The following is a 15,235-nucleotide window of genomic DNA, read 5'->3' on the forward strand; positions in this document are numbered from 1 at the left end:
AAGATGTTTCCCCCACAATTTCCAAAATAAATTTCATGTAGAGCTTTTGTCATTTATTTTAACCAGTTGAAATAAAAATAACTAAAATTAAACAACAAACTAAACAATAAAGTAAGCAGGGTATCATGTTTAAGATTTTCATTATCTATTGGAGAGACTACAATAACATGTTTTGACAACCTGAAGTTTATTACAGGGCACTACACACTGAATAATAAAGTACTGTTTAAAAGACCTGCATATAGATTTAAATCGATTGCTTTTCTGAGCATGTACAACATCAGTGATTAAAACATAACATTTAGAGTAAAAAGCTTACCTGTGGTGCCGAGAGCCAACCACATCTTTCTTCCAATTGATTCATCTCCCTGTCAAAGTTATTTAAAAACTTATAGCGAAGAAGGTCATCATCAGTTAAATGAAACTGCCTTCTGGCATAATGGTAACTCTCATTATTTCCTTTTCTTGGGAAGTCTAACCATTCTGGATGCCCAAATTCGTTACCTGCATTAAAAAACAAATTTAGACTTTGCTTAGTAATGTTAGCATTTCTTACTAAGATAACTCAATAAGTAAACAGTGTAAAGTCCTTACAAGAAGTCTGGGTTGTGATTTAGTGGCGCTGCCCTGGGAATGACACAGACCCTGGCTCTGAAAAGCAGAGTCCTGCACCAAGAGGACCGGCTGCTGCTGGGCTCAGAAGCCCAGGGTAAGTTCTCAGCCAGGCACGTATTCCCACTTCTGAAAGCAAGCATCTCTGTCATACTTATCTCATCTTTGAAATCATCGCTGAGTAATTTTTAAAATCTCTATTTCTCTAATCTCTTCAATCTGTAGAATGGGTCATAATTTCAGATGGCTTTGCATGTACATTATTTTTTTTTGATTTTCAAAGACACTCTCTATTATATCCAATCCACAGAGGAGAAATCCAAAGCTCCAGGCAGTTAAGGGATTTGTTCAACCTCACACAGATAATAAGTAGAAAAGGAACCACTGAAATTTAGTTCTTCTGATTTAAATCCACAGTTCTTTCTACCTCATCCCAATAGGCAAGAACGCCATAAACTTCAGGTGCTACAGAAACACATGTCATTGCTCATTTTTTGCTCAGATGTATGTGTTACCATTAGACGTGTACTTTTAATTTCAAATGTGTGTGTGTGTACGCATGTATGTGTAACTAGAACACTTGTTTAGAAATCCGTTTCTATATTATCTCTTACTATAATGATGAAAACCAGAAATCTTACACACTTGAAAAATAATATAAAACTAAGGACCCGGTGTACAAAACTTTGTGCACTTGGGGGGGGGGGGGAGCTCAGCCTGGCCTGTGCCCTCTTGCAGTCTGGGACCCCTCAGGGGATAACCACCTGCTGGCTTAGGCCCACTCCCAGGGGGATTGGGCCTAAGCTGGAAGTCAGACATCCCTCTGACAGCCCGGGAGCCCTCGGGGGATGCCCACGTGCCAGTGGGGAGCAGGCCCAAGCTGCAGTCGGACATCCTTAGCGCTGCTGAGGAGGCGGGACAGGCTTCCACCACCACCGCTGTACTGGCAGCCATCAGCCTGGCTTGTGGCTGAGCAGAGCTCCCCCATGTGGGAGCGCACTGACCACCAGGGGGCAGCTCCTGCATTGAGCGTCAGCCCCCTGGTGGTCAGTGTGTGTCATAGTCACCAGTCATTCCCAGACCTTCTGCTGTTAGGGTCCGTCAATTTTCATATTCCCCTTTTATTATATAGGATAGAGGCCTGGTGCATGGGTGGGGGCCGGCTGGTTTGCCCTGAAGGGTGTCAGGATCAGGGTGGGGGTCCTGCTGGGTTGTCTGGCCAGCCTTGGTGAGGGGATGAGGGCCATTTTCAGACTGGCCACACCCCCTTCAGGGTGGGGGTCCCCACTAGAGTGCCTGGCCAGCCTGAGTGAGGGGCTAATGGCTGTTTGCAGGCTGACCATAGCCTCTTCAGGGTGGGGGGTCCTGCTGGAGTGCCTGGCCAGTCTGGGTGAGGGGATAATGGCTGTTTGCAGGCTGGCCACAGCTCCTTCAGGGTGGTAGTCCCCCCTGGGGTGCCTGGCCAGCCTGGCTGAGGGGCTGATGGCTGTTTGCAGGCTGGCCACAGCTCCCAGCCACCCAAGCTCCCAGTGGAGGCTGGATGGAAGCAGGTATCTGGGATTTATTTAGCTTCTATAATTGAAAGTTTGTTGCCTTTTGAGGAGGCCACAGCTGGCCAGGGAAGGCGGGAAGCTTGGCTTCCTCCATTCCCGGGGCAACCAAGCCTCCTGCTTGCTCCAGCTCTATGGCTGCTGGCCGCCATCTTGTTTGGGCTAATTTGCATATAGTTGCTCTGATTGGCTGGTGGGCATGGCTTGAGTGAAGGTACAGTCAATTAGCATCTTTGTCTTTTATTAGGGTAGATGATATATATAGATTTATCATTATAATTATCAAATTTAGATGTTAGTCTTCTAATAGATTGCTCATATTGTTTTCCCCAATTTGGATTTCTACTTTATGGCTTCTTTCTCTCTCTTCCCCTTAAAAATTAATCACTATTTTCTAAAATTTATTTTCATTTACCCCATTAACACTACAATTTTCTAAGACAAATTTCTCATTTCACTTAGAAAGTACCATAGCCAATACAAGTGTGTTCTACTTTAAAGCAACTAGTATATTAATATTCTAATTATAAAAACTTATAAGGTTGGATGTAATCTGAAATAATTTATTGCAGAATTGCTTTATGGCAACCTCTGCTAGGAAACGCTGCAATTTACATTTCACTTTTCAGGACCATAGTCATCAAACTAAAAACAACATCCAAACAAATGTCGGTGGTAGTTTCATAAAAATTAAAGTGTCTACAAACATATGGCTAAATTTTAATATTTCAGTCTAAATAATTCTTATGATGTTCCCACTATGTGACACAGGAGGGACCCAGATTTCTGACTCTATGGGCCCCTTTTACTTTAGGATGCCCTAAAGTAACACAAGGAACTTCCCTCCGCTACACTTAGGAGTCCTGCCTAGGTCTGGCGCCTGATTCAACCAGCTCAAGGTGTAGCCACTGCATAGCTCGCTCCATCAACCATACAAGTGGCAAAATGATGTAGCTCCAGAACTGTAGTGGAGCATATTCCTCACTGATAACAAAGGCACTGCCAGTCTAGGGAATATCATATGTCCCAGTACTAGTGGGATTTCCACTAGTGGAGAATGTTAGAGCCTAGAAATGCCACAAGGTAGTTAAAGTGTAGTCACATACAATCTGGATCCAGGCTTTCTATAGGCAAAATACTTTTTATTTTGCTATGGCTACAGATCCCTGAGGTGGCTCCAATGGTAATAAGCAATTCCTTTAGTGTTTTCTGGGGGAGAATGTTACATCACTGCTATCACAATGGTCACAGTAGAGGCAGCTGCACATACTTAATGTCTGCTTATCATGTGCACGTGCAGTGCTCTTCCCATTTTCAACAAATTTCAAGTACTGGTAGGTACTCTTATCGTTGCAAGTTTACAGATAAGAAAACTGAGGCTGTTAAGTAGTAGGACTATGGACCCAGATAGTCTGGTTTTACACCCTGACTTGGTGAAGGAGTTTGGTTTAGCCCTAAAATAATGTTTGTGGTGAGGAGAAGAGGTGGTACAGACAGGATGAGGTCAGATTAAGATAAGCCTCATGAAATTTGGATCTTATGTTACAGGCAATACGGAACCAAAAGCCCTATTAAGTGGGGAATGAGAAGTTCAACTGTGTTTATTACTAAAATACCTCTGATGCAACATGGAAAAGACACTGGTTGTGGGGGATAGTTGAATGGTAAGAAGTCTAATATGGAATCCAAAGTATATGGTAAGAGAGTTTTACACTAAGCGAAATAAGCCAGCCAGAGAAAGACGAGTAACACATGATCTCACTCACATGTGGAATTTAATGAACACAATAAACAGATGAATAAGAGGTACAGAGACATAGAAGCATGGAGCAGACTGTTGACTCTCAGAGGGAAGGCAGGGTTGGGTGGGTGGGAAGAGATCAACCAAAGAACTTGCATGCATACATGCATAACCCATGGACACAGACAATAGGGTGGTGAAGGCCTGGGGTGAGGGTGGGGGTGGGGTTAGGTCTGGGCCAGAAGGGGTCAATGGGGAATAAAAAGGGAGCATATATAATACTTTCAACAATAAAGATTTTTAAAAAAATAACCTACCGAAGTATAAGGTAAGAGATGACAGCTTGCAATGAGAATGGAGAATAGAATGACTGGTTCAGGTGGCAATTCTGAGGTGGAAACAACAGGATTGGATGACTGGCTGCTGAATGGAGGTTGAGGAAAAGGGAGGTATGAATACAATTTGAAGTTTTGGGCTCAGAAGACTGAGCTGTGACAGCCCTGGTTGTTCTGGGGGAAGATGATGACAGTGGGAGTGTGTGGGGAGAAGGTAATGTGGTCACTTTTTGGCATACTGAATTTAAGACCTGAAGAATATACAGGCACCCATGGATTTAGAGTAACATTGCTACAAATAAGGTACTGAAATTCAGGTAAGATCTGGGGATGGGGAGCAAGAGTATGTTGTAAGGCCTCAATAATCAACAGAAGTTACAGCCACAGGAGGAAAAGGGCCATGGGCAGCAGCTAATGGAACTGCAGGCAGAAAGGAGACAGATTAGAGAAGACAGAGGAACAAAGGTTAGCAGAGGAAGCAGAACATAAGAAATACAGAAGGCTAAGAAGAGATTCAAGGAGGGTGGTCAGAGTCAAATGCTACCAAAACAAAAACAAAACAAAAAAAGAACTTGTGATATCATCACGCCTTGGGAATAGTAATAAGATAGTGTAGAGCTGTGCTTTCCAATCAATTAGTATGCTCCAGAGGAAACATACAGATTCCTAGAGAGCATATTAAAAATATTCGTGCTCATTGATTCTGATCCACTACCTTTGAGGCGAGTCCTTGGCAGCAATTTGTATTTTCATCAGCCGCCCTGTAATATTCTGAAAGCAGGAGGGCTGAGGCCACAGAACAACAGCATAGAGGTGTATATATCTCAGTGAGGACAGTTAGACAGCGTGATGCCTGTGAACACAGGCTTCTAAGTCAGAGACTGGGGCTTTAGTTCCAGCAAGGCTACTTAAGTGATTTTAGTGAATTTAGGCAATGTAATCTCCCCAGTACTCAGTTTCCTCCTCTGTAAAATCAGATAATAAGTTTCATAAAAGCTCTTTTAAGCTGTTCTAGAGGCACTTAGAACAAGGTCTGGCATCTATAAGCTTGCAAGGTATGGAAGCTTTGATGCTACACACTTCCTCTCATTACTGATGTGGTTCCGGAACAAAGGACATAAGAGGCAATAGGAAGAGTTATACTAAAGCTAACATGCCTGGCTCCCACCATTATGAGGAGGAAACTGACCAGCAGACACACAAGTAACCAGGATAAATTTGAAAGGCAGCAATTTGCTCCTCTTCACTTAGGTTTCAGGAAACATGATTCCATTCTTTAAAGTGCAAAAATTCTAAAATGATACATTTATTCATGCATTTAATAACACAAACAAATTTCTGCCTCACGGCCCCAACCCCCACCCACTGGTCATTCCGGAAGGTCGTTCTGCCATCTGGTCTAATTAGCATATTAGCTCTTTATTATATACTAGAGGCCTGGTGCACAAAAATTTGTGCACTCGGGGGGGGGGGGAGGGTCCCTCAGCCCAGCCTGTGCCCTTTCGCAGTCTGGGACCCCTCAGGGGATGACCAACTGCTGGCTTAGTCCCTCTCCCCGGGGGATTGGGCCTAAGATGGTAATCCGACATCCCTCTGGCAGCCCAGCAGCCCTTGGGGATGTCCACTTGCCAGCAGGGAGCAGGCCTAAACTGCAGTGGGACATCCTTAGTGCTGCTGAGGAGGCAGGAGAGGCTCGCACCACCAACGCTGTACTGGCAGCCATCAGCCTGGCCTGTGGCTGAGCAGAGCTCCTCCCACGTGAGAGCGCCCTGACCACCAGAGGGCAGCTCCTGCATTGAGCGCCTACCTCCTGGTGGTCAGTGTTTCTCATAGTGACCAGTCATTCCCAGTCCTTCTGTTCTTAGGGTCAATTTGCATATTACCCTTTTACTATATAGGATAGAGGCCTGGTGCACGGGTCGGGGCCGGCTGGTTTGCCCTGAAGGGTGTCCCGGATCAGGGTGGGGGTCCTGCTTGGGTGCCTGGCCAGCCTGGATGAGGGGATGATGGCTGTTTTCGGCTGGCGGGTAACTGAAGCTCCCAACCTCTCCTTTTTTTCTTTTTCTTTTTTTAATTCTGAGAATTATTTACCTTCTATGGCTGTCACTGGATCTGAGAGTCGGCTTTAGCTCTGAGGCTTGGCTCCAGCTCTGAGACCTCGGCTGCTGAAAGCAGTTTGGGTTCTATAATTGAAACACTGTTGTGGTCCTGCTCACTCCAGCTCTGACGGCTGAAAGCAGGTTTCTGGGGTTTGTTTAGCTTCTATAATTGCAACACTGTTTTGTAGAGTGCAAGCTCAGAGGCTGACAGTGGCAGGCAGGGAACCTTGGCTTCCTCCTTCACTGGAGCAAGCAAGCCTCCTGTTCCTTTCAGCTGCCTGGCTGCGGGCCGCCATCTTGGTTGGCAGTTAATTTGCATATCTCACTGATTAGCCAATGGGAAGGGTAGTGAAGTTACGGTTAATTACCATGTTTCTCTATTATTAGATAGGGTGATAATATTATATATGCTACATGTAGTGTGTGTATATATATATATATACATATATATATTAGACTATATATGGTATATATTGTACAGTATACATTTGATTACATTCCACTTAAACAGCATAGACACCTTCTAAAAGCAAAGCTCTGCCCTGCGAGCATGGCTCAGTGGTTGAGCATCAACCTATTAACTAGAAGGTCATGTTTCAATTCCTGGTCAGTGCACATGCCCAGGTTGCAGGCTTCATCCCCAGTGTGGGAATTGTAGGAGGCAGCTGATCAATGATTCTCTTTCATCATTGTTGTTTCTATCTCTCTCTCTGACTCTCCTCCTCTCTGAAGTCAATAAAAATGTATTTAAAACATAAATAAATAAAAGCAGAGCTCTGTGCTGGGTAGAACACATTGCTGGTACTACAGGATTCCTTATCTCCTAATTCTTCCCAGCCTTCTTAAAAATGCAACCCAGGTCACAACTCTTGATACCCGTCATCTTTTCCAACTGCTCAGACTAATGAGGTGAAAATATAAATTCTTCTCCAGTGTAGACTTTAGCTTCTACATCAGTATCCCTCTTGAAAGCACAGTTTTTTATTTGTTTGCTTGTGTTTTTTTTCATCAGTACAGAACTGAATGGTGAGTTTCAGCAAAATTACTGTGGGCAAGAGTAATTCATCTTATAATCTGATTAAAAGGAAAGTACCTGTTACCCAGAAACACACACACACACACACACACACACACTCACACACACACACACACACACACACACACACACACACACACACTGGATACACTCTCAACTATTCATAGACTCCATCCAAAAACTGATCCAATGTGAAACTACATTATCATTCTGGCATGAAAATTCATGTCCATATAATCTATAGCATAAATAAAGATTGACAAGTAGCAAATTACAATTACATGAGATAAGGCATGCAAATCAGTAGAAGAGCACAAGACACAATATGACAATATGTGACTAAAATAGTGGCAAATATTATAGTGTCATATTTTTCTTTTATACATTATTTTTATTGTACAAGTATATACTGATAGATACATTATTTAAAAATAATTTAGAAGAGTTTAAGATACAATATGCTGCTCAATTTCTATGCTAATATTAACTATTATAATATTACTAGAGGTCGGTGCACAAAATTTGTGCACTCGGGGGGTGGGGGTCCCTCAGCCCGGCCTGTGCCCTCTTGCAATCTGGGACCCCTCAGGGGATGACCACCTGCTGGCTTAGGCCTGCTCCCTGGGGGATTGGGCCTAAGCTGGCAATCAGACATCCCTCTGGCAGCCCGGCAGCCCTCGGGGGATGTCCACTTGCCAGCAGGGAGCAGACCTAAGATGCAGTCGGACATCCTTAGCACTGCTGAGGAGGCAGGAGTGGCTTTCACCACCACCGCTGTACTGGCAGCCATTAGCCTGGCTTGTGGCTGAGCAGAGCTCCCCCATGTGGGAGTACACTGACCACCAGAGGGCAGCTCCTGCATTGAGCATCTGCCCCCTGGTGTTCAGTGTGTGTCATAGTGACCAGTCATTCCCATTCTTTCTGCTGTTAGGGTCAGTTTGCATATTACCCTTTTACTATATAGGATAGAGGCCTGATGCACAGGTGGGGGCTGGCTGGTTTGCCCTGAAGGGTGTCCTGGATTAGGGTGGGGGTCCCGCTTGGGTGCCTGGCCAGCCTGGGTGAGGAGCTGATGGCTGTTTTCAGGCTGGCCACACCCCCTTCAGGGTGGGGGTCCCCACTGGGGTTCCTGGCCAGTCTGGGTGAGGGGCTGAGGGCCGTTTTCAGGGTGGCCCGTGACTGAAGCTCCCAGCCTCTCCTTTTCTTCTTCTTTTTTTAATTCTGGGATTTATTTACCTTCTATAATTGAAACTCTGTTGCCTTCACTGGTGCACCCAGCTCTGAGGCCGCGGCTGGCTGAAAGCAGGTATCTGGGGTTTGTTTAGCTTCTATAATTGAAACTTTGTTGCTTTTGGAGCTGTTGCTTTTGGAGCTTAGAGCAGGCTGTGGCAAGCAGGGAACCTTGGCTTCCACCATCACTGGAGCAAGCAAGCCTCCTGCTCACTTCAGCTGTGTGGCTGCCGGCCACCATCTTTGTTGGCAGTTAATTTGCATATCTTGCTGATTAGCCAATGAGAAGCGTAGTGGAGGTACAGTTAATTTCCCTTTTTGTCTTTTATTAGATAGGATATTTTCTTTTATTTTTTATTATGCACACAATATACTGATATATTATTTTTAGAAATCACAATAAAATATACCCATAAAGTATCTGAAGTATTACCAAATGACCAGTTGCTATGGTCTGAATGTTAGTGTCCCCCATGATACCTATGTTGAAATCCTAATCTTCAATGTGATGGTATTAGGCGGTGGGACCTTTGAGGGGGTGCTCAGGTCATGAGGATGGAGCCTTTAGGAATGGGATTAGTGCTCTCCTTAGCCTCTTCCACAACATGAGGATACAATCTAGAAGTCTGTAACACAGAAGAGGGCTCTCACTCAGCCATGCTGGCACTTGAACTCAGACTTCCAGCCTCCAAACTGTGAGAAATAAATTTGTGTTGTTTAAAAGTTACCTGATCTATGATAATTTCATTATAGATGCCCAGGTGGACTAAGACACTACTGTTTCTTTTTTGGCTAAGTATAGTTATCTCACTTATATCTATACTAATAGCTATATACCTACATCTATCTATCTTCCATCTATCTATCTATCATCTATCTATCTATCTATCTATCTATCTATCTATCTATCTATCTATGTGTCTATCTATCTACCTACTTATCTAGTCTACCTATTTACCTATCTATTCATCTACCTACAACATATTTTGAACAAAAATGGACTTATATTATATATTATATTGAATTTTTATGTATTTCCGATGTCATTAAGTATACATCACCATGGTGATATTTCATTATGTGCATATAATGCAATTTTATTTAATCATTCTTGTGATGATAGTCATTTTGGCTTTTTTCTAATATTTTAGTATTATAAAAAGTGACCAGTCTTATAAATGTATCTATGTACATTTGTCTGATATTTCCTTAAGGTAAACTGAATAACTAAGATAGCTGATCAAAAGGTAAACAGCATGGTACATATATACAATGGAATATTACTCAGCCACAACAAATAATGCAATTTTACCATTTGTGACAACATGGATGGACCTAGAGGGTATTATGATAGGTGAAATAAGTGAGTTAGAGAAAGACAAACGCCATATGATTTCATTTATATGTGGAATCTAAAGAACAAAATCAACAAACAAAATTGAAACAAACAAAGATACAGAGAATAGACTGATGATTACCAAGGGGAGGAGGGCTCTGGCCTGGGTTGAAAAGGTGAGGGGATTAAGAAGTAGAGTGGATGTTACAAAATCGTCATGGGTATGTAAAGTACAGCATAGGAAATATAGTCAATAACACCGTAATAACTATGTATGGTGCCAGCTGGGTACTGAAAATAACAGGGGCAACATTTTATAAAGTACAGGACTGTCTAACCACTCTATTGAAACTAATACAAAATAATACTGAATGTAAACTAATTGAACAAGTTTTAAAGAAAGGTAAATAATAGATATGATTCCATGAGAAAACTTTACCCAAGAACTGAACATTCCTAATTATTTGAAGAGACAGGCACAAGTTAGCAAAGTGTTACTGAAAATACTGTTTAAAAACACAAATTATATTCCTTAATATACGTATATGTTTAAGATACTATTTTAAAAGCATTTTTCATCATTTATATTTAAGATTTCATTTTAGTGCCATCTAAGGTAAGTCAATTTTAATCATTCATCTTTTCAATAACATATCTAGAAATTAACTATTATGAAAAAAAATTGTATGAGGTCAAATTAAGTAATTGGAAAATATAAGAAAAAGATGAAAACAGGGAAAATGTTTGGTATCATAATCCAATTTAGGATTTTGCATGTATTTTAAGTTTTACTTCATTTATCCTTTGCAAGTATAAAGACACTACTTTAAAGAATATTTCAATAAGCATACTTATATAATATGGAATATAAAATTGAATTTCTAAGTTAGAATAAAGAGCTATTAAAATATTTTCAAGATATGATGAGGACCTTATTCTATTATAGAGAATCATTAATTAATCTCTATTAAAGACTAATTTAGATTTTCTGAAATCCTTCTCCTGGAGGCCTTTTGAACTGAAAGATGCACAAAGTTGCATACAACAAAGAAAGAGATAGGAAAATTACATTAGTGAATGCAGACAGAACACTCTACAGAGTGGCTTTCGAATGTTATCTCTGTTGTAAATGAGCTGACAAGGGGCAAATTAACTTTAATGTAGACGAATGCAACATTAAATTTCGTATGTGATGCAAAACTGTAAACACAAGCATGAAATAAATGGAAGCAAAACACAGAAAGACTTTCAAAGTGACCTTGGAATAATGGTGAACCATTCTCAGACTGAACAGTGAAAAGTGAAAAATGTCTGTTAGTTATCTTACATTTAGCTCCCAGCTCACAAACCTAACAAAGAAAAATACTATCATTAAAACAAGTTAAGAATGTTCTTCTCATTTATGGCCTACAAATTACTTAGGGAATGTGGCCACACGTGAGACAGTGCAGTGAAATATGGCCACCCAAATAAGCGTGTAACTAAGGGCTGCTCTAATAAAGATGAATAAGAAATGTAAATGTATGCAGGTGATGGCAACAAAAGTAATTGATATGTTTAGTACAGACAACTTGATGGAATAGTAGACACATGATCTGAATCAGTATTTAATTTAACCATATACTAGTAAAACTATACATATATATGTGTACATATTTCTAAATTATCTATCTATCTAAATATCCTATCTAATAAAAGAGAAACATGGTAATTGGCGTACGACCGCTACCCTTCCCATTGGCTAATCAGGGCGATATGCAAATTAACTGCCAGCCAACATGGCAGTTAATTTGCATACATAGGTGCAATGCTGGGAGGCGAAAGGGGAAGGAGGGAAGAAGCCACCTGCTGCTGACTGCAATCGGAAACCCAGGTGGCAGCCAAGAGCCAGAGAAACAAGCTGCCTTTGCTCGGAGAAGCCAGGCCACCTTTGCCGGCTTCTGTGATAGGAGAACCTGGCCACCTTTGCCGGCCCTGGGCCAGTAATCGGAGAAGCTGGGTGGGACAGGGAAGAGGTGGATGTCTGCCTCTTCCCTGCCCAGCCTGGCTTCTCAGATCACTTATCACCAGTGATGGGAGAACACCCAGAGGCGGGGCCAGGCTCCAGCAGGAGACCCAGAAGTGACCCAGGCACCAGGGCTGCGTTGCCTTTGGGGCATGCGATTCCGTGCCCAGGCTGAGGAGACCCAGGGCCCGGGGCTGCGTCGCAGCTGGGGCACTCGGGGGCAACACAGCCAGGCCCCAGAAGGAGACCCAGGAACTGGGGCTGTGTCGCCGCTGGGGCACGCGATCTGGTCCAGGGACGATGCAGCCAGGCCCCAGAAGGAGACCCAGAAGGAGACCCAGGCGCCAGGGCTGTATCGCTGCTGGGGCACGTGATCCAGTGCCTGGGCTGAGGAGACCCAGGGGCCTCCCAAGAGGAGAGTCTCCATGGTCAGATGGCATGGTTTGGGGACAGGAATAAAGACCCGAGGTGACTCAGATGCCTGGCCACAGGGTTAGACCAGCCAGCAGGGCCTTTCAGTTGGGACTGGGGTGGGGGTGGGGCGAGGGAGGCAAGCCGGAAATAGAGAACTACAACTCCCAGGAGGCTTAGCACCAGGGCCTGGCTGCCTGGCTGTGAAATTGGATGGGCTGTAGTTTTGCAAGCCGCTTTAAACTAGAGGCTTGCAAGGTTGGAAGTTCTGCTCTGGGAGCCAGAGAGAAATGGAGCTGGAGCAGAGAGAGGGGTCCATGGCAGCCGTGGGCTTTGAGGAGTTCTCAGCACCTCCTGGCTGGAAGCTGGCGCTGCCTCAGCTGAAGGTGGTCACATCCTGGAGAGCAAGCTTGAGACCAAAGTGGAGTTCCTGTCTGGGGGGTCTGGGTAGCTCCAGCCTCCAGGAGCGAGACAAAGAGGAGGAGGCAGCCTGAGGCTGGCAACAGCGGCGCCAACAGGAACTCAGTCGCAGGAAGTACCAGGCACTGGATCGGTGCTGTGGGGAGATCCAGCAGGCGAAGGAGCGGGTCCTGAACAGGCTCCATCAGATATAGAGGATAACATGGAGACTCCAGCAGGAGCGGAGGTTCCTCATGAGGGTGCTGGACTCCTACAGCGACAACTACAGGGCCAGCCAGTTCACCATCTTACTGGAGGACGAGGGCAGCCAGGGCACAGACGCCCCCACCCCAGGCAACGCTGAGAAGGAGCCTCCGGAGAAAGAGGGGCTGTCCCCGCCCAGGAGGACTCCAGCGCCCACAGAAGCCAGCAGCCCAGCCCCTGGCGAGGGGCCCAGTGGTTGGAAGAGGCGCGAGTGCCACCGGAAGGGGGCTGGGCGGGAGTCCCACTGATTCTGGAGCTGGCCCCCATGCAGATAAAGGTGGAGGAAGACTTTGGCTTCAAAGCGGTCGAGGCTCTGGACTCAAGTTGGGTTTCTCGGGGACCAGACAAGTAGCTGCCCTACCGCACCCTAGCCAGCTCCCCCTTTGACTGACCCCCCAATAAATGGACCCCATGCTCTCCTCGGCAAAAAAAAAAAAAAGCTTATAGAGGCATGCTTATAGGATCAAATAGTATAAATATAGATGTAACAGGACAATAAAAAGAGAACCTGGCTATGATGATCACCTGAAGGCTGCCTCTGTGTCATTCCTTCTTGGCCGACTCTGTTCACACCTTTGGGAACCCCTGGACCTGCTGAGGCAGGACCCCAAAATTCCTCTTCTTATAAGGACTTCAGTGAGATGGGCTAAGGGTCCCACTGGAACTGCCTCAATTTAATGTAATCCCCTCTTTAAAGATCTTATCTCTATATACAAGTACATTCTGAGGTTCTGGGGATTAGGATTTTAACATACATTTTGTTGATTACCCAAATCAGCCCTTAACAACCAACATGTTTCAGAAAGTAGATTCCTACAGGGTTATTTACCAAACATTCAGAAGTATTTTTAAAAGAGCTAAGCCCCTCACCCACTGTGCGGGCCCCTCCCGGAGAAGAGTGAAGGCCTGGGTTCCAGGCGCCAGAGAAAAACTGGTGCCAGCAGCCAGGGGAAGGGGCCCCCAAGGGGCCCCAGATTGCAGATTGCGAGAGGGCACAAGGCGGGCTGAGGGACCCACCCGAGTGCACAAATTTTTGTGCACTGGGCCTCTAGTATATATATAAAAGGCTAATATGCAAAGTGTCCCCTCGGGAGTTCGACTGAGAGACCAGGAGTTCGATTGCTCACTAGGACGTGCTCTAACCACCAGGAGGTGGTGCTGAGTGCAGAAAGGCCCCAGACAGCAGCTGGAAGGCCCCGATTGGCCCTGATTTCTGGACAGGCCTAGGGACCTTACTCATGCATGAATTTCATGCACTGGGCCTCTAGTATATAAATATATATCATGTATCACACATACACAATATATGTGTATATTCCTCAATGAATACAACCTGCAGTTCATGAATTCCTAGTGATTCCCTGACATTTTATGCAAAATGTTGCATGTATGTTAATCTGTGTATTCTGAGGAGAAAGGATTTCTTCAGTCTCTCCAAGCATCCTGTCTTATAATGGGTAAGAACCACTCACTGTATTAGAGTGTTAGGAACTTAAGAATGGATTGCAAATAAGAATTTCTAAGCTATATGATAACGAAGAAAAAAAAAAAGTAGAAGCCTAAATTGAGGAAATAATTTTTAAGGCCTTTGGCTGGTTTATTCAACAGATAAAGGGTTTAGAAAGGTCAAGTTTAAACTGACTTGAGTACATAGAGGCAAAGACTGTCATTGGACAACACTTTCAAGTACAAAATATGCATTACATGTACCCTGGCACCAACCAGCACGCAGGGTCTCTCTGATCATTAAATTATGACTATGATCACTAATGTGATGCACAGAATGCTACCCATTTCAAAATGAAGGGAGGAGACTAATCTTCTGAGCTGTCACTTGGGACATTTTGTACAAAAATTCACATTTCATGCCATGATTCACTGCATTCAATACAGTAACAGAAGTGGGTGCTTCCAGAAATGCGAAGGCTCAAAAATTTGGCTAAACAACTTTGAAACAGGGAGGAAAGTTACGAACATTGCTGTAGTTAATTAATGATTCTAGGAAATTCGACTAAGTTCTTCTCTCCCTTTCCATTTCCTCTGTAAATAGCAGCCATTCATGTCTGGTTAATTGTGAAAAACCTCTGAGCACAAAATTCCTATTGGGATTTCTTTTCCTGTAATTAATTTTTTGCTGTTTGATGTTAAATTCCAAACTATAAATTGACAAGAAGCCAGCTGGTACAGTGATGAAATTTGAGACAATACAACTAATGG

At 43.9% G+C, this 15,235-nt stretch overlaps 1 protein-coding gene and 1 pseudogene across 1 annotated transcript in view; one reads left to right on the plus strand and one right to left on the minus strand.

Annotated features, from left to right (window-relative positions):
* Nucleotides 1-15,235, minus strand: part of GBE1 (1,4-alpha-glucan branching enzyme 1) — a 359,283-nt gene that overhangs the window by 44,124 nt on the left and 299,924 nt on the right. The window contains exon 13 of the mRNA XM_036353073.1: nucleotides 320-504. Coding sequence (XP_036208966.1) covers nucleotides 320-504 — 185 coding nt within the window. The remainder of the gene's footprint in view (nucleotides 1-319; nucleotides 505-15,235) is intronic.
* On the plus strand, nucleotides 12,567-13,409 carry LOC118677730 (annotated as a pseudogene).

The sequence above is a fragment of the Myotis myotis genome, unplaced genomic scaffold, assembly GCF_014108235.1.
Source record: "Myotis myotis isolate mMyoMyo1 unplaced genomic scaffold, mMyoMyo1.p scaffold_m19_p_2, whole genome shotgun sequence".
NCBI lineage: Eukaryota > Metazoa > Chordata > Mammalia > Chiroptera > Vespertilionidae > Myotis > Myotis myotis.